We start from the raw sequence: 25,590 nt of genomic DNA on the forward strand, positions 1-25,590 counted from the left end.
TACTAGTAAACTATAATATTTTTACCTTTCTAATATAGGAAATTATAATAATATTATAATTATTTTTCTATAAGTATTAAGAAAAAATTATAAAATACCCATTTTTAGAGTTCCGTACTTTTTAAAGAAAAGAGGAACCCTTATAAGATCACTCTGTTGTCCGTCTGTCTGTCTGTCAAGACCCCTTATCTCTAGGTAATAAAAACATAACCCTTCCTTAGCAGTCGGGATAAATAGCAAAAAACGTGTATTTTTACGCAATAAAAGGAATCAAAATTAATAGGACACTTCCGGTTAACTTACAATTTTGATTAGGCAGCTAGCATGTATAAGTAGTATCAGGAAAAAATCTGAAAACTATACATTTGTAGTTAAATCCTAAAAAGTAATATCCTTAAAAGAGGGGAAAAAAATTGGTATTTAAGCCGCTAATTCAAGTGAGGTATCAGATAGAGCTCTAGCTAAGCTAAGCCTGAATTTCAGAAAAAGTTCGATATCTCCAATTTTTGTACGGAACCCTCAGTGGGTGTGCCCGACTCGTGCTTGTCCGGTTTTTTATTTGTTTATATTGTAGAAGTAATTTTAAAAAACGTTACTAAGCTGTAATGGGTCTGGACTTGGCGGATCGATCCCCCAAATAGCTGCATGTCCGTCGTCGCAAGCAATCAGAAGTAAAGGTGGACGATGTGTGGACAGACGTGTGTCGCGAACTCCGCCGCCTCCTTCTCCTCCGCAGGCATTTACGCTTTCCGCTGAAAACACTACCAGCTCACAACCTGACTAGTGGAAAAAGACTATTATCTATCAAGGGCCGCACTAAATATATACGAGTATTTGACAAGCACATTCTACCAACCTGCACGTCCCAGAGGCGCGCGCAGCCGTCAAGCCCTCCGCTTAGAAGTAACGCGCCATCAGCACCAAAATCAACAGACAGTACAGGATATGAATGCGCCGCTAGCTCCAGTTCCAGCTCAAGTACGACTTCATCTTGCCGTAGCCATTTAAACACTCGTACATAACCGTCACTAAAACATATAGAGTAGGTACGACCGATATAATTACATACATTATCATTAGCAATATTAGCAATATACATTGCCGCAAATGCAGATGGCTGGGGTGTGACTGTAACTGTACTGTACTGTGTAGAGTTCAACCACACAACACGCAATGCCTCCAAAATTCGGCAGAAAGTGGGGAGCGGAGTGTTTTAATACTAGATTTCCCTCTTGCTAGTAACTATGCCTACCTTGAGCGGGATACAGCGTGAAGCTGATTTAATTTTAAATTTCACCTCACGAGATGGTTATGTTAAGGCAAACACTTAAATTAAAATATTAAACAAAATTATCTACTTAATTTAAACTAAGAAGTATCGTTTAGTCTTGAATATGCATTATATTTAAATAATATAAAGACTTTATTTATTACCTGCATGCGGTAGCTATATGTTTCTTAGAAATTGCAACAGAGTTGATGGCAGCGACATGAGACACGCGCGCCAAGCGACGTGTCTCAGTACTTGTACATAGTAAGCCTTCTAAGTTTTCCATATCTGAATCCATTTCGCTAACAGGGCCAATTCCCTAAAAAAATTGTTTTAATTTAACAATTAAGGCTATTTAAATATATTGAAGCACTTAGACCTAATACCAACCTCTAAATCACCGAGCCCAAAATGGACGAGAGGATTACAATTAAGTTCTATGTCATCACTTATAAAAAAATTTCCTAACGACCACGTCCGGATCGATTTATCATTAGAGGCTGAAAATACACAAAGAAATGTTATCTACATATATATGTAGTGAAATTGGGAATAAAAAATAAGCAAGTACCTACAGCATAGCTTAAAAATCAAAAAGCACAATTTAGGAAATTATGTGAAAATATTTTTTCTAATGGAGGACCAGGGTGATCTTTCTGGCGAGGCATAAACTCATATTCGTATTAGTAAATAATTGTATTGAAATCCGAACATTTCAAAAATTTATGAAATCGGATAGCAAGAGGCGGAGAAAACGGGGCATTGATGGCAAATCAATGCCCCGTTTTCTCCGCCTTACACAATGTGTCTAAAAGAAGCAAAAATTAAGAACTAAATGTCCTAACTGTACGTACCTATGTATTCCGACCAATCTGCAAAATTTAAGCAAGAACGAGATACGTAACAACAATAGAAATAGAATAAACGAATAGCTACCTGTGATCATAAATCGTAAGTCATGTGCAAGTTCAACACAGGTGAGGTAGCGCTCGTGCGCGTGCAGCACGCGCAGGCACGAGGCGGTGACGGGGCTCCAGAGGCGCGCCGTGCGGTCCAGCGAGGCAGAGGCGAGCACGCCGCGGCGCCAGCTCAGCGCCGTGACGGCGGCGCTGTGCCCCAGCAGCGCGGCCCCCGGGGCCACGCGGCGCGCGCCCCCCGCGCCCTCCACGCGCCACAGCCGCACGCGCCCGTCGTACCCGCCCGTGGCCGCGTCCCTTGCGCACGCCACGGCACACAGGGCCCCCAAGTCGTGAGCACCGTCTTCCCATAATATTGGCGATGGACCAGTATCGCCTTCTCTCGCATGAGAAATGATTTCTAAAAAATAACAACTAACAAGTGACTAAAATATGAATGATCACCTTCCTTCATTTTCTTCTCATTTTATTTAAAATCTAATAGTGTTATACAACACCTTTTATATAACTGATATTATTTTCTATAAATTTAAATAATTTAATAAGTTTCGCCTGATACAGTAAATATGTGTGCACTATTATAGCATATAATAATATTGTGGACGTTAATATCTACAATCTTTCCAGAAACATCACTTGAAATGTAAACGGACTATAAAACAACAAACAATAATCTGATGTCATTATTGCTAACTAGCGGCCCGCCCGCGGCTTCGCCTGCGTGAACTGTTATTATTAATTTCTGTCTCCATGAGTACCTACGTCCTGTAAGTGATGTCCTTGCAAAATTTGAAACTCCTAGCATTTATAGTAACCAAATAACAACCCCAAAAACAACCTCTTAGAAGTCAAATATTGCAAATTCCCGCCTTAGCGAGCACCTACGTCCCTTTGCCACTAAGCGTGCACGGTATAGAACTGTACCATTCACATCACACCTTTTCTTTAAAACTCATTTACACTTAACCACACAACCACTATTTGGAGCATCAACCAACTCCCAAGTTTGATTCTCTTCGAAACATTGAAGTTCTTCTTTTAATGCTTTTTGCCAATACTCTTTTTCATATCCAGTCAATGCCTCTTGCAATGTTAAGTCTCCAACTTCTTGAAAATAGACACTTTGTTGACTACTGAAACCAAATCTATCTATCTAGGTTGTTTTCTGTTTCTAACACCCTTTCTAGTTATCACAGGTTCTTGTAAACTTTCTTCTACATTTTCATACTCACTGGGTGTATTACTCAGAATCAGAGTCATTTGTAGATTTCTCATGGGATGTGAGAGAATCATTTTCTTTCATATCCCCCACTGAAGATGGCTTGTCTAAATTTTGTATTGTTTCATTTACATTTTCCTTTTCTGTCACTGCTATGGTAGTGTTTTCTTTCTCAACAGCTATCACATCTCGACTAGTTGTTATGACCTTTTTAATTGGATCATATACTCTATAGCCTTTGCTTACATCAGCATAACCTACTAGAATAACTTTTTAAGCTTTTGTATCCCACTTTCGTCTCCTTTCTTAGTCCTCCTTTCTTACTCGTAGTTAGTCAATTTTCTCTTTTAAGGTTAACCCATCAACTGTATTTTTCATTTTATTCAGACATACACTGTTTATATGTCCCAGCCTAAGATGCCAGAGCTCACCGGATATGATCGCTGCTGCAGATATATTTTCTTCAAGTTGTAGCTTGTAAACTCCATTTTTTAATAATACTTTACTCTACTTTAATAATACTTACTTGCCACCAGTGTACCCTTTCTGATTATATATTTCACAGGCATTAGTAGTAAATACAACATTATTCCCTTTGTGAATTAATTGACTTACCGAAATTAAATTAGTTGTCAACTGCAATCATTAACTATGGTAGAAATCTTTGTATCGCCGGAACACGTGATCGGCACTTTTGTTTTGTCGGCTACTATAATGGTCTGACCTTCCTTATTATAGGAAATATTTTTCAGCCATTGTTTATTTGGCGTCAAGTGCACACTGGCTCCAGAATCAACATACCAATCTTGATTGTTGAAGTTTCCGCTTAGAAAGATCTCACTGAACGCATTTGTTTGCTTACGTTCATTTCCTTTGTTATTCGACACTTCAACCGTACATTGTGACTTATAATGACCTATTTGTTTGCATCGACAACATTTAATTTAATTTTTCTTAGCTTTTGTTGTCAATGTCATTCCATGTTGACCGCCATGATTGTTATTTTTGTTTACCATAGACTTCTTGGCCGTCGATAAATGCTGCCAACCTTTATAACTAATAGCCTAAGCGCCATTCGATTCATCGTTCATTCCATTCGTTCCGTTCCCGGTTTCCATGTCGAGTAACTTACTTTTAATGGTGTCTGTTGTTATCTGAATACCGGAATGTTCGATGGCCATTATCATGTGGACATATTTTTCAGGTAGCCCTGCCAATAGCAACGAACCAATCCACTCGTCGTTTAACTGGAATCCTGTATTACACAACTTTTGCCCTGTTTTTATTATTTGTGTCACATAAGCAATCATGGAACCACAATTTTGCAATCTAATAGAAATTAAATTTCGTAGTAAGCTAATTCTTCTCGTCAATCCGGAATCATCAAATAAAGTTTGCCCCATAATTCCTTTGTAGTAGAAACATTTCTAATATGCACATATAATGAAGTGTCAATCGTAAGAATCAGTTTCGCTCTAGTTTTTTTCATCTTCCTGGGCAAACAATCTCACATCTTCCTTTGGTGTGGAATCGATTCACGAGCACTGCAAACGCTTAGCGAAGCGCTACTTTGAGCGCGCAGGCTCGCATGCAAATCCCTCATCGTTAATGCGTGTGATTACATCCCTAACGCACTCCCTAAACGTAGACACTCGCGCAGCGTCCTTTTAGACTCCGATGACGCCATTACTATAGCGAATGCCTCGTATGTAGGTAGGAAACACACTACTCGCACACGACACAAACACCGTACACAAGTCCAGCTTATTCAACGGCTCGGTCGCGTCTCGGCGCGGTCGGGCGCAGCGGTTAGGGACCGTTAGCTCCCTTAGAGTAGTCTAATTTGTCCCCAGTCGCGACTTCATGTCGCGGCTGATTTGCTTAGCATAGGTGAAATCCCAGTCCGTCCCGCAGGGGGCGCCTTTACAGTCGTCGACTTCCTCACAGGCAGCCACTTAGTGCTTGCATTTCTTCAGAGACAGAGTACCCTCTTCCCTACCCAACCGGTGTCGCTGTAAAAGCCAATAGGGCTAACAGCATTATCCACATGTTCGAAAAAAAAAAATCTTCCTTTGGTTTGATGCATTTCATCATCCCTTCAAGGATTAATAAGTTTTGCGCTGCAAATGCCCATTCACTGTAATTTTCTCTGCCTCTTAACTTCGGCACATTTACAATGTAAGTAATTGACAACCATTTTTAGCTTGATGTAAAATAAATAAATTTGTATACTTAATCTAGCTAATCTAAATATCCTACTGCGAAATTTATTATCACACCAATAACTTGATATGTTTTCAACACTTTCGCGATACTTCGCAAGAAAAACTTTAAAGAGCCCTACATCTGGGCTGGAGTCTGGGCCCATAACCTACTAAAACAACGTTCTTTTACTTCCGTGTCTCGGAACAAACAGGAATGATTTATTTGAATTTGAAGTAACTAGTTCATGTCACGTGATGCCACAGATTATTTTTATATAAGCCAACAGATATTAACTCATTATTAAACTTAGAAAGAGTTTCAATGAAATCGTTGCCGCTTTAATATCTTACCATCAAATTCAAAGACTTTAAGCACTCCGTCCGTGCAGGCGGTCAACAGCAGCGCGCCAGAGGCCAGCGCGGCGACGGCGTGGACAGCGCCCTCGTGCGCGCGCACGTGCGCCAGCAGCGCGCCCGAGCGCGGCGCCCACACACGCACGCCTCCGTCGTCGTGGCCCACCACAGCGCGCTCGCCGCCCACCCACTGCAGCGCGCGCGCCGCCGCCGCGTCCGGCGCCGCCAGCGTGCGCAGCGCCACCAGCGCGGCGCCCCAGCCCGCTCCACATGCCGCCCGCGCATCCACCGCCCGCCACACGCGCGCTGCGCCGTCCACGCCCGCCGTGGCTAGCAGCTGCCCCGAGGGCGCGAACTGTACCGCCGTGACGCCGTAACGGTGCGCGCGCGGCGCCTCGGCGCACTGTTCCCAGGCGCGCCCAGCGCCCCACACCCACAGGCGCAGGGTGCCGTCGCCGCCGCCCGTGGCGAGGCGCCCGCCCGCCGCGCTGGCACCCGCCACCTCGCCGCGCCGCAGCCGCGACGACGACACCAGCGACGGTTCGCCTATCTCGTCCATCCGCACACCTTGCCTTACCTTACTACTCTAAGCTGCTTCCTAAATGGAGATATTAGCCTATATAATTGAGCCTATGATTCTTCGATAGAATATGAAAGCTTATTCTACAGCGGTAGTCCATATATAAAATAGTGACAAATGAATGGTAACATTTGACGTGCTCAGTGAGTAATGGTGGCGCGACGGCACTGACGTGGTCAGCGTGGTATCGATTGCAGGAGTGACCTCGGGTGGCGCCGCCGTGTTATTACGCATTATGACAGCTATTATTGTACTGACCACAAACTTTGTTGTGTCGACGGTTGAGGTTTTTACTTATGGTCATCCAAAAGACTATTCATCTGCCATTTTTAGGGTATTTAAAAAAAATATAGCCGTTTATATCGCAAAAACTTTTTATTTTTTATTTTATTTTATTATATCGCAAAGACCGACACTATAAAGGGAATAAATATTAATAGGGTACTTCCGGTTTTACCTAAGTTTAAGAAATTTGGCAGCTAGCATCTACAGGTAGTAATAGTTCAGGAAAAAAATACAAAACTACAAATCTGTAGTTGAATCCTAAAAAACTGGGTCAAAATTTGATATTAAAGCCGCTAGTTCAAATGAGTCTACCTACGTCTACGTCAAGGTCCATGACTGTAATGGTACTTGAAAATTTAACATTCGATTGTTGAAAATTTCGTTATAATACAGTTGCTAATCGATTTTGTATTCAAAGTATTCTGAGAAATGTTGATATAACGTCTTTGCATCGCCGAGATCCCAAGACATGGATTATACAACAAAAAAAAGCAAATAAATAATCTACAAACAAACAAGCAACAATAACAACAATGTGTTAAAGTGTTAAATTCAACGATAAATTTTAGATTATGGAATCGATTATCTTGTATTTTGTTTTTCTTTTTTTTTCTCTGTATATATGTTTTGTTTATTATTTTATAATTGTAAGTTAATGCTGGCATGGGTGTGATGCAAATTTATTAATTCTATTACTATAACTTTGTCAAATTATTATAATTAATATTATTCATAAACTTATTATTAATTCCTAATTTATATTATCTATTTACTTTGTTATATATATTTATATATAGGAAATATATTTCTTTTTATATTATTTTTATCTATTTTTATATTATTTTATCTATATAGTTTTATGCAACGGTATGCTCAATAACGCAAATTTAAATGGTAACAGCTCCGATGAGGATATATTTTGTCAATGTTCATCTACGTCGTCTAATAATAGTTTTCACAGCACTTTCTCCCAACTCAATACTAAATTGGACATGACATTTCTTAATTGTAACAAGCATTTTAATGTGATACACATAAATGCACAAGCATTCCCGCCCACTACCCGGATCTTTTGGCTTCCTTCGATGTTAAAAACGTTCATGCAATCTTAGTCTCTGAAACGTTCCTTAAACCATGCTTACCCTCAACATCCTACGCACTACCTGGCTTCCATTTAATCCGCAATGATCGAACAGGGAAAGGTGGCGGTGGAGTAGCCATTTACCTACGTAGCCACATAATAAATAAAAATAAAAAAATAAAAAATAAAAAAGCCTTTTATTTCTTGCATATTTGTACAATTTCATAAGGATTAATATTAAGAAAATACATAAGCTAAGTGCAAGAACCCCTCCTCAGGTGAAGGTGAAGGCCTCCTCTAAAGAAGTCCATTTCTCTCTGTCTTGAGCTATTTGCGGCCAGCAGGGGCCAGCGATTTTGACTACTTCGTCTTCCCATCTCGTATAAGGTCTGCCTCTGAGGCGCCTGCCCTGTGGGCCCTTCCATTTGGTTACCCTGCCGGTCCACCTCTCGTCCATTTGCCTCGCTACGTGCCCTGCCCACTTCCACTTTAGTTTCTTCGCAAAGCTTAAAGCATCTTTAGCTTTGGTGATTTGTCTAATTTTAGTGTGGCGAATTTTTTGGAGCTTTTTGATTTTTAGCATGCTTCGTTCTATTCCGCGTTGGCAAGTGGTTATTTTGTTTTTTACTTTCATGGTATATTTCCACGTTTGACAGGCGTAGGTAAGGCTTGGTAGGAGGCATGATGTCCATACTTTTGTTTTGATACTTATTGGCATGTTACTTTTAAATATTTCCCTTAAGGACCAGTACTTATTCCAGGTATTTTGCACTCTTCGTTCAACCTCTTGTTCATTTTGTTTATTATCGAATCCGATTTGTTTCCCAAGGTAGATGTATTTATTTGTGTATTTCAGAATTTCATTGTCTATTGATATTTTTATATTTGTGCTGTTTGTCATGACCATTGTTTTTGAGAGGTTCATCTCCAGTCCTACCTCTTTGCTGGCTGCGTTTAGTGAATCAAGCATGGTTTGTAATTGTAGGTGAGATTCTGAAAGTAGTACTATGTCATCTGCGAAGCGCAGATGACTTAAGTATTTGCCGTTTATGTTAAGACCTATTTTGTCCCAGTTAAGTTTGTTAACTATTGACTCTAGGATTGATATAAATATTTTTGGGGACAGCGGGTCTCCTTGTTTCACTCCTCTTTTGATTGGAAATGACGGGCCTGTGTCTTCTAGTTTTATTTTGGCTGTGCTTCTTTTGTAAATATTTTTTATTACTTCTATGTATTCTGGTTCCACGTCTTGAGCTTGTAGAGCGATCCAAATACTGGAGTGGGACACGGTGTCGAAAGCTTTTTTATAATCTACGTACGCGATGTAGAGTGCTCTTTGTTTTTCCTTGTATTTTTCTATTATTAATTCTAGTGCGTGTATATGATCAATGGTTGAAAATCTCTTGCGAAAGCCTGCCTGCTCGATTGGTTGTTTTGATTCTAATGTGACGCTTATTCTTTTGTTTATGATGGAAGAGAACAATTTGTAGATACATGAAAGTAAACTTATTGGTCTGTAGTTAGTGATATCTTTCGGGTCTCCTTTTTTATAGATAAGAATAATTTCCGATTCTAGCCATTGTGATGGTATTTCAGCAGTTTCTAAGATTTGATTGAATAAATATGTTAAGGGTGGAATGAGTATCGCGTTCGCGGCTTTAATGACTTCATTGGAAATTCTGTCGGGTCCTGTGCTTTTTTCTGACTTTAATCTTTTTATCTCTTGTAAAACCTCGTTTTCCGATATTGGTGTTATATTTCCGCTCTCTTTAATATTTGTAAAGTTAGCATAGTTGTGGTCAGTGCTCCCTTTGTCTTTGTCGCTATATAGAGCTTTGTAGAAATCTGTAGCTACCTCTATAATGTCCTTGCGATTATTTAGTAGCCACATACCCTTTTCTATTCTTGACAAATCCCCTACATTGTACTTAAATACTTCTGAACATATTTTTATTGAAGTCATTTTCGGTACCATAAAGCTTTTATTAGGAGTATTCTACAGCCCATCGCTTCACATAAATTATTTTGATAACTTTGAAAATTTGCTAGACAAGTATGTACCGAATTTCGACCACACAATTATTATGGGTGATTTTAATACATGCATAATTAAAAACGACTGGCGTACTAAACGACTTAAAAATATAGTGAATAGTGCAAACCTCAACCTTCTTCCTACCAGTGCTACCCATTTTTTCCCAAACACTTCACAACTGGACTTAATGATCGTGTCTTCTCATGAACGTGTCGTCACTTTCGGCCAACTGTGTGCTGAGGCCTTTTCTTATCATGATCTCGTATACTAACCCTATAAGATTCGCACACCAAAAATCAAGCCCACGGTTATCATGCGTAGAAGCTTCAAGAATTTCAATAATGAGAGTTTCATGAAAAGCTTAAGTCAGATCGATTGGGATAGTGTGTTCAATGCTCCAAGTACCAATGACAAAATTAACATATTTAACTCTCTTCTTATTGAACTTTTTGATATTTATGCTCCTCTTAGACCCGTAAAACTTAAACATCTCCCCGCTCCGTGGCTTACAGACGATATTAAGAAACTCATGGCAAAGAGGAACTCTGCTAAGTCTAAATACAAAAGAAATTGCACTGAAGAAAACCTTACTAGGTTCAAAACGTAAATTTATCCATTCCACTATGTAAAATAACAGCCCTGCTAAAGTGTGGAAATTCCTACATGCAATGGGTATTGGACGCACACGGAAAACTATTAATATAAGCGATAAAATAAATCTTGATGAAATTAACAAACACTTTTCAAATGTTAACTTACTGAACCAAGAAATTAAAGCCGACACCATTAAGTCAATTCCCGATATCTCCTGCCCATCTCCTTTTTATTTCTCCTCTGTTTCTACTGATGACGTGAAGAAGCATGTGCTGGCCATTAAATCCGATGCTACTGGTAGTGATCAAATCAGTCGGAAGATGATTCTCTTAACTCTCAACCCTGTACTCCCTGTCCTATGCCACATTTTTAATCATTCCCTTTCCTCAAACTCTTTTCCCAATACCTGGCGCCAAGCTATAGTAACTCCTATTCCTAAGGTACCTAATCTTTTATCTTTTTCTGACTATCGCCCTATCTCCGTTCTCCCATTTTTGTCAAAGGTGTTAGAGCGTATAGTCCATCAACAACTTTCATCCTTCTTAGCTTTAAATAAAATCCTATCCCCCTTCCAGTCTGGATTTCGCCCTGGGCACAGCACGGTTACGGCATTAAATAAAGTAAATGACGACATTAGGTTCGGTATCGATAATCAACAAATTACTATTCTTGTACTACTGGACTTTTCAAATGCTTTTAACACTGTTGATTTTGATATCCTCTTAGCAATTCTTAAGTCCATTAATGTATCCTCTGATGCTATTGAATGGTTTTACTCCTATCTACATGAACGAGAGCAAACTGTTCGTATTAACGATCAACGATCATCCGTATGTCGTCTTAGTGCTGGGGTTCCGCAGGGTGGCGTCCTTTCTCCTCTCCTTTTTTCCATTTTCATTAACTCCGTTACCAAGCTCCTATCCCTTTCCTTCCATTTATACGCCGATGACCTGCAAATTTATTTGACCGCGGACGTGAATGACATTGCGAAAGCTGTACGGTTCACGTACAGATTTTTATATAGCTGACGACGCGACCTGGTTTTGGACGCATTAGAACAAAATATATTTAAATTAATAGTCGTACAATTAACATCGCAGTTGACGGGCGGCTCTCACCGCGGATTGGCATCCAACTTAAACTTTGTAACTTAAGTAAACGATTAAACGATTTACTCGTTAATCCTGTGGTTTATATCTCAACTCAACTCTACTACGAGCCATACATAAATTTGGTCCTTCGAGCTACAAGATCTCGGAATTTGGTCCTTCCAGCTTCAAAATCGCGAAATTAATCCTTCGAGCTTATAAAATTTGGTGAAAAGGAGACCTTCGTGAAATCAAGATCTGCGGAACAATTTCGGGATTAAACTGAACTAACGACACTGTGACGAAACAGTTCTACGGTATCAACAACAAACTTAATTTAATACTTTATAACTTATCTACAACTGCAAACAACAATGGCTCAGAACGTCCAGGACATCATTAGCCGCCAAGAAATTATTTTTGGAGAACTGAAGCAAATAAACAACAACTATAAGAAAGATAGTGCAAGCAGGAAGACTTTGGCTTACTTAGAAGATCGTCTTTCTCGTCTGAACTCAAACTGGGAGAAATTTGTATACAATCATCAGCTACTGGAAAAAAGTGAAACAACGGATATTCAATACTTCAACGATGATGTTTTCAACAAAACGAAGAGGATGTACGAAGATATTTTGCAAGACATACTGAAGAGAAAGTCGGAGCTACCATCGGCATCTACAAGTAAGGTTCAAAATACTCCTTCGGCGTCACCTGAAAAGAGCAAAGAGAGCAAGTCGAAATTTTATTTCGAAGATATTAAATTTCACGCATCTCCGCGGGAAACCAACGAGTCAACTGAAAAACAACAAGATCTTTTACGGCAACAATTCTGTAACTTTCGAGCTTTCGAGCGGACTGTGGGGAAAATTAACTGTGATGCAATGAGGGAAAAATGGGAACTGGAAGATAACTTAAACATTTTGAAAATAAAATGGGATCAAATCGAAAAAACTAACTGGGAACTCGACTATATATCAAGGGATGAAGATTCAACTTACAGAGAAAAATATGAAAATATAGAAAATATATACGATAATCTACGTAAGAAGCTGCAAAATAATATCTGGAACAACTCACACTACGAAAGGGCTACACCGAAAATTATTATACCGGATTTTTATGGTAACTATAACCAGTGGTTAACATTTAAAGATCTTTACGTCGAAAGCGTGCATAACAATCCCATGTTGTCTAAAGCTCAAAAAATGCAACATCTTAAAAGTAAACTAAAGGGCGAAGCGGAGAAACTAGTTCAACATCTCGGGATCAGTGCTGAAAACTACACATCTTGCTGGGAGATTCTTACTCATCGCTATGACAACAAAAGGCTTTTATTTACATCTTACATAAATACATTATTAAACCAAAATTCAATACAAGAAGCAAGCGCGGCCAGCATAAGAAAATTACATGACGTCATGCTAGAATGTTTAAACGGGCTTAGTAATATTGGTTTGGATATAACCAATTGGGATCCAATTATTGTTCATTTATTAATGCAAAAGCTGGATAAATCAACATACAACGAATACATCAAAGACCTCAAGAAACCGAGAGATTTTCCAAATTTAAAAGAATTTACAAACTTTTTAGAATCGAAATTTATGGCTTTGGAAGCATTACAAGGAATTAATCAGCAAAAATCATCGTCAAATAAATATACACCGCCTAATAAATACTTCAATAATATATCAACAAATCGCAATAATAATTATAAATATCATACGCCGAGGTCATCGTACTTTAATAAGTTTCAAAAGACGGCAAATACACACTTCGCCACAACAAAAATCTGCCCGCTTTGCAAAAGAAACCATGTGTTGATGAACTGTGACAAATTTCTTGCAATGAATGGAAATGCACGCAAAAACACAGTAAGCAATTTACGTGTTTGTTCGAATTGTTTGTACAGTCATGGAGAACAGCGATGTTTTTCGCAAAAAAGGTGCAAAAAATGTGATATGTCACATCACACTCTCATGCATGATGTGGAACCTCAGCAACCCAGCAGCAGCGAGCACCGAATAAATAAATCACTATCGACTTCATCTACATCTCATGCTGTGAACAATATTACCAATGAAGAAAAAGAAGTTTTGTTAGCGACTGTACTTTTAAAAGTGAAGACGATCGATGGAAATTATATCAACATAAGAGGTTTACTTGATCAAGGTTCACAAGTTAGCCTTATTACGGAGCATGCCGCACAACTTCTCAGATTACCGCGGCGAAAAATGAGCGCCGTCGTGTCAGGTATCGGGTCATTGTCCGGTAATTGCAAAGGTTCTATTAACTTAGAATGCAAATCGATTAATTCGGAATACGAATTCAACATGCAAACGTTAATTATGAAAAAACTTATAAACAAGCTACCAACTTCATCTTTTTCAATAGAAAATTGGAATTATATACAAAACTTAAAACTAGCCGATCCACACTTCAATATGTCGGGCCAGATCGACTTACTATTGGGTGCCGACATATATTCAGAACTCTTATTAAATGGAGTCATAAGGGGTGACAAGGATTTCCCTGTGGCTCAACAAACTAAAGTGGGTTGGATTTTATGTGGAAATGTAAAGACTTTTAACTGTTGTGTGACACTTAATGACCTTGAGAATATGTCACGTTTTTGGGAAACTGAAGAAATCACTCGTTCAACTACTTTAACAAACGAAGAGCAATACTGTGAAGACTTTTACAACTCAACTACTAGAAGATTGGACGACGGAAAATACGTGGTTCAGATGCCTATGAAACTAACTAATGACACGTGTTTAGGAGCTACAAGGCCACAGGCTCAAGCGCAATTTTTACAACTCGAAAGAAAAATGATGAGGAATTCCGACTTATCTAAGGAATATAAACACTTTATGAACGATTACATTGCACTGGGTCATATGAAACCTGTAACACAAGAAACGAGGAGTAAGAGTCAAGTCTACTTACCTCACCACGGCGTGCTGAGGGCGGAGTCCACCACTACAAAATTAAGGGTAGTTTTTAACGCATCGTATAAAACGAAGAATAACAGCAGCCTCAACGACTTAATGTACTCCGGTCCTCACTTACAAAAAGATATGTTCACCCTACTTATTAATTGGAGAACTTTTAAATATGTTTTTACGGCGGACATAGAAAAAATGTATCGTAATATTTGGATAGAGGAACAACAACAAAATTTACAAACTATAATTTGGAGATCTTCCCCAGAACAGCCTCTCCAGGAGTGGCAATTATGCACTGTAACCTATGGAATGAAAAGTGCACCCTACTTAGCAATGCGAACTTTACATCAGTTGGCAGTAGACGAGAAAGATAGTTATCCAGAGGCTGTAAAAATTTTACAAAACTATTTTTATATGGATGACTTGGTCTATGGACACAATAATATGGAAGAGGCGAAGCAACTGATTTTTAACTTAATTAAACTACTGAAAAAAGGAGGATTTAACTTAAGAAAATGGAAAAACAATGAAAAAACTATATTGGAAGATTTGCGAGATGACCAAAAAAGCATAGAAAATAACTTTAACTTTAACCCCGAGCAAATCTCAAACACAAAAATGTTAGGTATGAACTGGAATCGAACTCACGATACTTTTACCTACAACTGGAGTTTACCTCAAAAGAAAAACCTTACGAAGCGTATTTTATTAAGTGAGATAAGCAAGCTTTACGACCCTCTTGGTTTTTTGTCACCGGTAACTATAAAAGCAAAATTACTGTTTCAAAAAATCTGGATCAGTAAAATCGACTGGGATGGACCTCTACCCTCTGAACTAATTATGGAGTGGGAGACAATAAAAAGAGACCTCCCATCAATAAGTGAAATTTCAATACCGAGATGGTTGCAATGTAGAAATAGAAATCTCGAAATTTTGGGTTTTTGCGATGCCAGCGAAAAGGCGTACGCGTGCGTCATATATGGTCGAGTGAAACTTATAAATGATACCTACGCTATTACCATAATTACTGCGAAAACAAAAGTCGCGCCGCTTAATAAGAAAATATCGTTACCAAGAATGGAGCTTTGTGGAGCTTTATTATTAGCCAAGCTTATAGATAAGGTCAAGAAGACGCTATTCGATCATCAACTAGAAATACATTGTTGGAGCGATTCAAAGGTTGTATTAGCGTGGCTACAGGGAGATGTTAACAGATGGGAGCGATATATTGCTAACAGAGTGTCCGAAATAAATAATATAATATCACCTAATCGATGGAGTTATGTGAAATCGGAAGAAAATCCTGCGGACTGTGCCACTCGAGGGCTGTACCCAACACAACTTCAAAAATTCAATCTTTGGTGGGAAGGGCCAGCCTGGTTAAAAACATATAGTATCAAAAATTGCCAAGATAATAACATGACCTACTTAACAAACAATGGCCAACAGTCAACAAAATGCTGCGTGGCGATTTACAAAACTTGTGAAATCGTAAACATTATATTACACAAATATAGCAGCTACAAGCGCGTAATTCGAGTACTTGGCTGGATAATACGAATAATAAATATCCATATTCGCAAGAAGTCAATAAACTTTAATTATAACTTAGCCGACTGTGACAAAAATAAAAATAGGATTATGTGTTTAACTGCAACAGAAATTATTGAAGCGGAGGAGATAATTATTAAAAATGTACAACGGGAATATTTTGGAGAAGAAATTGAAAACTTGGAGAAGAATAAAATGATACCATCGAAAAGTAATTTATTGAAGTTGACTCCATTTCTCGATGCGAAGGGGTTATTACGCGTCAAAGGGCGCCTTATTAACGCATATTTACCTCCTGAAACAAAACATCCAATTATTCTTCCCTCTACAGGAAGATTAACGGAGATTATTATCCAGGAGGCACATCGCAATACTCTTCATGGCGGCGCTCGGCTAACTTTAGCTTATATACGTCTTAAATACTGGATTATTGGGGGTAACAGGACAGTAAAGAAAGAATTACGGCAATGCGTAAGATGTCATCGTTTCAAAACCCATCGGAACGAACAAATTATGGGAGACTTGCCGAAAGAGAGAGTAATTCCAACGAGACCTTTTACAAACACTGGTGTAGATTTCACCGGGCACGTAGATGTGAAGATTAACAAAGGGAGAGGAGTCAAAACATGCAAAGCCTACATAGCTATCTTTATTTGCATGGTTACAAAAGCTGTACATCTTGAATTAGTTTCGGATTTAACTACGCAAGCATTTCTCGCCGCCTTCAAAAGAATGTGTGCACGCAGGGGTACACCAAAACAGATGTACTCAGACAATGGAACAAATTTTGTAGGAGCTGCTAAACTACTTCAAGAAGACTTTGATCGAACCCACACTTTCCGTTCATCTGAATTTTATGATGAAATGAGTAACATGAAGATTCAATGGCATTTTAACGCACCTTTTTGGCCAACAGCTGGTGGCCTTTGGGAAGCTGCCGTTAAATCAATGAAATATCATTTAAAACGAGTTCTAGGAGAGCAGAAGCTGACTTATGAACAATTTTATACCTTACTCACTCAAATTGAGGCCTGTTTAAATTCACGCCCACTTTGTCCATTAACGGAAGACGTGGAAGACCTGGAATATCTCACTCCGGGTCATTTTCTCATCGGTGGTTCCTTATTGTCTCCACCACATGAAGAAGAAAACCTTAATCAAATTGACTTAAGAAATAGATGGAGATTGATAGAACAAATGAACTTACACATATGGAAACGCTGGTCAAATGAATATATACATCAACTGCAAGTAAGGAGCAAGTGGAAACAAACTAGAGAAAATTTAGAGAAAGGAAATCTGGTGCTGGTGAAGGATGAACACGTACCTCCTGGAAGATGGGCCATCGGAAGAGTTATAGAGCTACATAAAGGCGCTGACGACAGGGTCCGAGTAGTCACCATTAAAACAAAAAAGGGGTTACTGAAACGACCTATAACAAAACTGTCACCATTGCCGCAGCAAAAAAATTTACGTAACAAAGAAGAAATACAAAGCGAAAATCTTAAAAAACAACGAGAACGAGGTTGTACAAAAATAAAGAAAGCAAATTTATTGTCTTTATTCCTTATGACTATGATAACTACCATGGGAATTGTAAATTCAGCACCAACAAATAATAACTTTGAGGTCACATTCATACAAAATAACCATCCAATGTATTTCGACGAGGCAGGAAAACTACAGTTAACACATGACGAATGGACGCTTTTGATTTATTATAACTTAACATCATACTGGGAAGCTTCGAGTAAAATTAACTTTCATATTGACCAGATGGACAGACTGTGCCAGAGAATATCACACGAGTATAAGCCATGCGAAGCAGTCGTCAATCAATTACGTCATGAATTGCATCATTTACTTGAATATAATACAATGTTATTGTCATCGCATTCACGGCAGAAGAGAGGCTATTTCGATGGAGTTGGAAAATTAGCAAGAACACTTTTTGGGGTGTTAGACGCAGATTTTGCTCAAAAATACGAAAGAGATATTCAAAACTTACAAAACAACGATAATTACCTATTACAACTTATAAAGAACCAAACACTTATTATTGAAGCCGAAAATAACTTAGTGAAAAGAAATTCGGAATTTATTGATAAACAATTCCAAGCAATAAATGCCTACATGAATCAAACTTGCAGCGCTGTTACAAAAATTGAAAATAGAGCACATATATTGTACACAATAAATGATATCAATTCCGCTGCGGTGACGTCATCTTTAATTTTAACCGAATTACATCAAATTCAAAAACTACTCATGAATGCTCTCGCGGACATCTACAAGGGTCATCTCGACACGCATCTATTTCCCGTGTCTCAATTGGTCGAACAACTGAACATTATATCTGGAAAATTACCGCAAGGATTATCTTTACCGATAAAGGATATACAACGAGATTTTCAAGCCATTTTCCAGTTAATTCATGTGAAGGCTCGAATCACAGATAATTATTTACTGTTTGAATTGCACATTCCGTTGCTGAGTGATGACAATTACAGAATATATCGAATAATACCTATTCCATTTCTAAGAGAAGGTCGTTTAAAAATGGTACAAATCTTCTCAGATTTCATCGCAATTAACTTGGTAAAAAACTTATATATAACGCTGAAAGAACAAGATATACAGCATTGCACGTCTTACGGAGAAGATGAATTCACGTGTATTGCGAGCCAGCCTGTATACAGCTTGCAAAATAAGGATGCACCCTGTGAAGCGAAAGTATTCAGTCAACAAACGTCATTATCGTGTGTCATCGAGGACACAAAATGCAAAGAAACGTGGATAAAACTACACAGACCGAATGTCTGGCTGTTTACATTGTGCGACAAACAGCTGATGCGCGTCATATGCGGCGATCACGTTACGCCGGCGGTCATTGACGGGACGGGAGTCATCGTATTGAAGCCTAAATGCTTACTACAGATAAAACACGCGACTTTGTTTACGTACAATCACCTGGGAAGCAAATTGAACATGAATACAAATATTACCATTCCTACTCTAAACTCCACTATTAACAACATATTTAATCTTAGTTGGAAGACCGTGCAGTTAAACATCACGGAATTAGATATTCCAGCTACAGATTTTAAAAAAAATCGAACGACAAGTAGCTTATCAAAAGCAGCAAGAAACTTTGCCCGTGACCTCAAATTTCACATCTCACGATATATACTTTTACTCAGTAACTTCTTTGCTGTTGGGAGCGATCACTACGTTTCTATTTTATTTCATAATAAAAAGATGGATTAAGAAACTAAAGAAGGAAAGGAAAGCTAAGGAAACACAATTGTTCGAGGAACCGAAAGAATGTAAGGAAGAAATCGAAATGCGGGAAAGACGAACAACGCATTCTACACCGCTGGAACTTCCGAAAATATTTACTTTTGAAGATATGTCAAAGTGATTTCTTTCTTGATGTATTTCAAATCATATTAATTATTTTTAATGTTTACTTTTATTCTTTTAAACTTTATTTAAACGTATTTTCTTTTGTATATGTTTTGCTGTACTGGATGCCCATCCACCATTTGTATCTTTTGTATCTTGTCTCGGGAGCATGTACGGTTCACGTACAGATTTTTATATAGCTGACGACGCGACCTGGTTTTGGACGCATTAGAACAAAATATATTTAAATTAATAGTCGTACAATTAACATCGCAGTTGACGGGCGGCTCTCACCGCGGATTGGCATCCAACTTAAACTTTGTAACTTTAGTAAACGATTAAACGATTTACTCGCTAATCCTGTGGTTTATATCTCAACTCAACTCTACTACGAGCCATACAAAAGCTATTGATCTAGTAAATTCCAACCTGCATACAATCAGTACCTGGAGCAAGTCATTTGGTTTGGCAATAAGTCCCAAAAAGTCACAGGTGTGTTTCCTAGGCAGTCGCCAACAAATAGCTAAATTAAATTTCCCTTCCTATCCTCATATTACCCTTGACAATTGTAAGCTGGAATACAGTAACACTGTTAAAAATCTGGGTATCAAGGTGGACAGCACTCTCTCCTGGGCTCCTCACATCTCTGAGCTGAGTCGTAAGATGTACTACACTATCGGTAGGCTAAAGAGATGGAAAAATCTTTTGCCCATACAAACCAAGATCTCCCTGGCGCACTCACTCTTGCTGCCTATATTAGACTATGCTGACACCTGTTATCTGGACATTTCGCAACAATTGCTCAATACACTTGAAACGTGATAACGTGCTCGAGTTCCCGCAGTGCCGCACTCACTGCTACAGTAAATCTTTTACTGTTGAAGCAGTGAAATTATGGAATGCGTTACCATGCGACGTGAGACGGTCTACGTCTATAAATATCTTTAAGCGTAAAGTTAAGTATCATTATCTTCGGATGTAGTATTAGACTGGGATCCGGCCGTTGAATCCTGCATATACGAGTTTTCTTAATTAAACCTATATTAATGAATAATACATGATTAGTAGAACAGATTACACCTGGGTTGCCTGGAAGAATCCTGCCGCAATCACCTTTAATTACATTTTTTCGTAACTCGTTTTTGGAGAAAATTGCACCAATACGTTTTTTATATGAATCGCACATCATTTGAAAGATAATCCCATAAGGAATTGGAAAATTAAGGGTTGCCAGCTCTCAGTCTGCCGCAAGTCTAGGGTTGCCTGGTTTAAACATGTCACTAAATGTTAATAATTTGCACTCATGTGTTTTTTCAATGAATTATATATCAAATTAAAGCTTATTTTTTTCTGAACACTATAAAACAGGGTTGCCTGGAAAATTCCTGCCGCAAACAGGGGTTGCCAGCGTTTGAAATATTTTATTCCGGTTCCGTTTGACTATGAGAATAGACGATGAAATGCGCAGTCTGCCTTATGTTTTAAAGTAAAATATTATATAATAGAAGGTCAATCTTAAAATCAATGTTTATTCTAATTGTTCAACTGTTAAATGATGATTTTAATCATATTAAGTACACGCAGAAAACTATTTAAAGATGAAATCATTCTTATTTTTCAAGTAAAATAATAATCCATAATATTGAGTCTTCGCAAAATTTATTTTATAAATAATAATATTTAGTTAAATAAAAGGGTTATTTAAAACAACAAAATTATTTAATTAAGTAAATGTTTACAAATATCGATCTACTATAAGGTATTAATTACAACATGTTTCCTTAATATAATGAGAGGTGACAATTATCGCGGATATTTTTTTTATTAATTAAGAAAATGTGGAAAATTACATTTCAATAAACAATCTCTCTCTCTCTCTCTCTCTTCGCCCTCTGCTTGTTTGATTTGGAAACGCCGTCCGTATCCGTAGAAAAAACTATGGCGCCCATCTTTTTGGTACGAATATTTACGTTTTTGCAAAGTAAATGAAAACTATTCAACTAATAAAAACTATTAAAAAATATAGATTAAAAAATGTCGCTAGCAAGAACTTCTCCGTCTATGCTGATAGTTTTTAAGGTATTTAGGTCTGAAAGAATTGTTCTTATAATTATAATAAAGCGTAATCACTCACTAACGTCCCTAACTTAGTATAATCAAAACTGAGGCAACTCCCACGGCCACAATTGTCTAAATTTTATTAAACTATATAATATTAAATATTAAAGTATACTTACGTTTTGCATTAGAAAATAATTAAAAAATACTTCTTTATATTTTTGTTTTAAAACAATGAACTTTTTGTAATACTGTAAATGATAACTGTGCATTGTGTCACTATTTAAAAAAATGTCACTGTATTTAAAATTCATTTTTTGGCGAAACAATAACATAATTTTACACTTTTGGAGAGATTCCTTGTTAAATTCTATCACATTTTCACTCCTGCCGCACGACAAACACATCTTCATTTTTGTCAAGTAAAACCGTCTTTACTCCAAAACGAAAGGTAAGTAAGTAATATAACATAAACTAAGTAATATGCTCAAAAACAACTCATTTGGCCATCTGCACTTTTATTGTATTTAGAAACAATACATCTTCGAAAATAATATTATTGCATTTGGTTTGCTTTGTATCGCGCCGCAAAATGTTTATCTATAGTAAAAAATAGCCAACTAATTGATATTTGCCGACTCTTGGTCATAAACCGTAAATAGCGTTTATTAGTCGGCATTACTGTCGGATTTTCTTCGAATTATTTTGCTAACTTAGTTTTGTTTATTATAATTCTATTATATATATTTCTTTCCTATGCAAATTATTAAAAATTGCGTGAGAAAAAAAAAATTGCGGCAAGCCTTGTCAAATCAAACAAGTAGAGGACGAAGAGAGAGAGTTCATTGAAATGTATTTTTCAATATAATTAATAAAAAAAATATCCGCAATAATGGTCACCCTTCATTATATTAAGGGAACATGATGTATATGTATATATATTAATAGTTTATAGTAGATCAATATTTGTAAACATTTATTTAACTAGATAATTTAATTGTTTCAAAATGGTAATTTAAATTAATAAATAAATATTAGTATTTAGAAAATAGATTTTGCAAAGACTCAATATTATAGATTCATTATTTTACTTTAAAAATAAGGATGATTTCTTCTGCCCCATGATCTTTAAATAGTTTTCTGCGTGTACTTAATATGATTAAAATCATCATTTAACAGGTGAACAATTAGAATAAACATTGATTTTAAGATTGACCTTCTATTATATAATATTTTACTTTAAAACATAAGGCAGACCGCGCATTTCATCGTCTATTCTCATAGTCAAACGGAGCCGGAATAAAATATTTCAAACGCTGGCAACCCCTGTTTGCGGCAGGAATTTTCCAGGCAACCCTGTTTTATAGTGTTCAGAAAAAAATAAGCTTTAATTTGATATATAATTCATTAAAAAAACACATGAGTGCAAATTATTAACATTTAGTGACATGTTTAAACCAGGCAACCCTAGACTTGCGGCAGACTGAGAGCTGGCAACCCTTAATTTTCCAATTCCTTATGGGATTATCTTTCAAATGATGTGCGATTCATATAAAAAACGTATTGGTGCAATTTTCTCCAAAAACGAGTTACGAAAAAATGTAATTAAAGGTGATTGCGGCAGGATTCTTCCAGGCAACCCAGGTGTAATCTGTTCTACTAATCATGTATTATTCATTAATATAGGTTTAATTAAGAAAACTCGTATATGCAGGATTCAACGGCCGGATCCCAGGGTATATATGTATACCTATTTCTATCTTTATCATTTATTTTATCTTATTTTCTCTTTCCCAATTATATATATTTAATTTAATGTATATGTGTATGTATATTATCTATATATTTATGTATGTGTATTATATATATATATATATGTATATCTATATGTATTATGTATTGTATGTACAGGTTAAGTTTACTTAAGCTTTGCACCATATTTTGCCCTCACTCTTAGATGTCCTATCCTTGGATTGGTTGCCTGGAAGAGATCACTTTTAGTGATAAGGCCGCCGTCCCAAAATTATACCTGTAATTCTTGTAAATGTGCAATAAAGACTTTTTATCTTATCTTATAACAACTACTACAAATTACATTTGCCTCCATGCAATTCATCAAACGATCTGCCCAATTATATAATGAGATAAACAAATAATATTTACATCTATCCTAAAAATTATCGCGCTTGCAAAAAGTTCTCACGGACTGGATCAAGACACTCACTTATCATGACACTGAAACTCTCCTACGCCACAGCCAATGACATATAATCACCAACAAAACAATACACACGCATACTACCATATATACTCACACACACATTACTTTTTCTTTTTTTTTATTTAATGTAAAGCAGATATTAATGGCAGATACATCTATCCCTCGATTTACACGGTAGATACGTTCCTGAGAAAAACGTGTAAACAGAAAATTAAAAATTTTCAATTCAAAACCGTGTAAATCGAAGCTTGCAGAAAATGCATAATTTTTCTATTTAACAGTTGTGTTTTTTCAATATTTTTAAGTGTACACCACCAACCAGTTGTTTTAATTCACCATAACTAGACTGTTTAACAAAAGTTTGATAATTAATTTTTATTCAATTTAAAATGTTTTAATTTTTTTATTTTAATTAAACCTATTTGGCAAACTGCCATGATTTCTCTCCAAAATTTCTCGCATTTTTCCCTCTAAATTTTACTTTAATCACAGCCGTTAATTTATAATAATCTAAATTATGCACTCACTTGTAATAATGTAATTTACGAATATGGAAAATTAAATCATTTAGTAGAGTGCGATAAAAACAAAAAAACAACTTACTTCGATAACCGTGTAAAAGCGAAAACGTGTAAAAAAAGTATCGTGTAAATCGTGGGATAGGTGTATTTTAGATATTATATTGGAAGACCGGGGTCTCCTAATACAGGCGTTACTTGCTTAAAAGGAGATCTCTGTAACAATTATTTTTGTGTAAAATCTGTTGAACAAATTAATTTTTAACAAAAAGAAAAACCGACTTCTAACAACGAACTAAAAAGTGAAAAATAATTTTACAAAGATTTTATAATTTTGAAGCCGGTGCCAAGTAAAATAAACAGGCTTAGTAATTAGATATTGTAGTAAGGTTGTTGTAGCAGTAGTTTGACACCGACTTCAAAATTACAAAATCTTTATATAATTATTTTTTACTTTTTAGTTCGTTGTTAGAAGTCGGTTTTTCTTTTTGTTAAAAATTAATTTATTTTACGATTTTTAGTGATGGGTAGATCTTAAAATGATGCTTCTTGAACGAGTGGTGATGGTGGTGGTAGTGGTTGTAATTGTTCTTTGTAAAACTTCATTCAATTAGCTATTATTTTTGTGCAAAGTTACATTTTGGTATATTTTGGTATATTGACAAGAACATACATTAAAAGTATTCGGGTGAATTCGGAATCTCCTTTTTATGAAGTTGGTTGAAAATGAGAACATTCTCTTTTTTGAGATTGGTTGTAAAGAAATGCAACGATTAGGAATCTCACCTCTGACATCAATTTAAAAAGTTTTTGCTTGTAACTGTTACAGTATAATCAATTTTTTACCAAAAAAATAAACAAACTTTCTCAATTTTCACCGGATTCCATAATCGGAACCTAACCAAACTTTCACCAAATTATTCTTGAAGTGTATCCTTTCAAATAAAAAAAGAATCATCAAAATCGGTCAGCGCGACATTGAGTTATTCGTCTATTTGTCGCGCACATACATATGTGATTTTCTCATAGATGCCATTGTCAGATATGGACCAAAAAAAAATGGGACCATTCGGGACGCTTCACCTTTTAAATTAAAAAAAAAATCAAAATCGGTTCACCCAGTCAAAAGTTATGAGGTAACAAACATAAAAAAAAATAAAAAAAATAAAAATACAGTCGAATTGATAACCTCCTTTTCTTACAGAAGTCGGTTAAAAAGTATTCGGGCGAATTGGGAATCACCCTTCTTTCAAGTTGGTTGA

The 25,590-nt window shown here is 36.9% G+C and overlaps 1 protein-coding gene across 1 annotated transcript; it reads right to left on the reverse strand.

Annotated features, from left to right (window-relative positions):
* Positions 1-582: 582 nt before the first annotated feature.
* On the reverse strand, positions 583-6,523 carry LOC146539744 (angio-associated migratory cell protein-like). The gene is made up of 6 exons (XM_085185203.1): positions 5,962-6,523; positions 2,207-2,587; positions 1,661-1,770; positions 1,435-1,589; positions 857-1,028; positions 583-780 (listed from the first exon to the last, which is right to left on the reverse strand). The coding sequence occupies exons 1-6, from the start codon at positions 6,521-6,523 to the stop codon at positions 583-585; spliced, it is 1,578 nt and encodes a 525-aa protein (XP_085041329.1).
* Between the last annotated feature and the right edge of the window lie 19,067 nt (positions 6,524-25,590).

The sequence above is a fragment of the Heliconius melpomene genome, chromosome 4 (genome assembly GCF_056956725.1).
Source record: "Heliconius melpomene rosina isolate 202511_hmr_F chromosome 4, ASM5695672v1, whole genome shotgun sequence".
Classification (NCBI taxonomy): Eukaryota; Metazoa; Arthropoda; class Insecta; order Lepidoptera; family Nymphalidae; genus Heliconius; species Heliconius melpomene.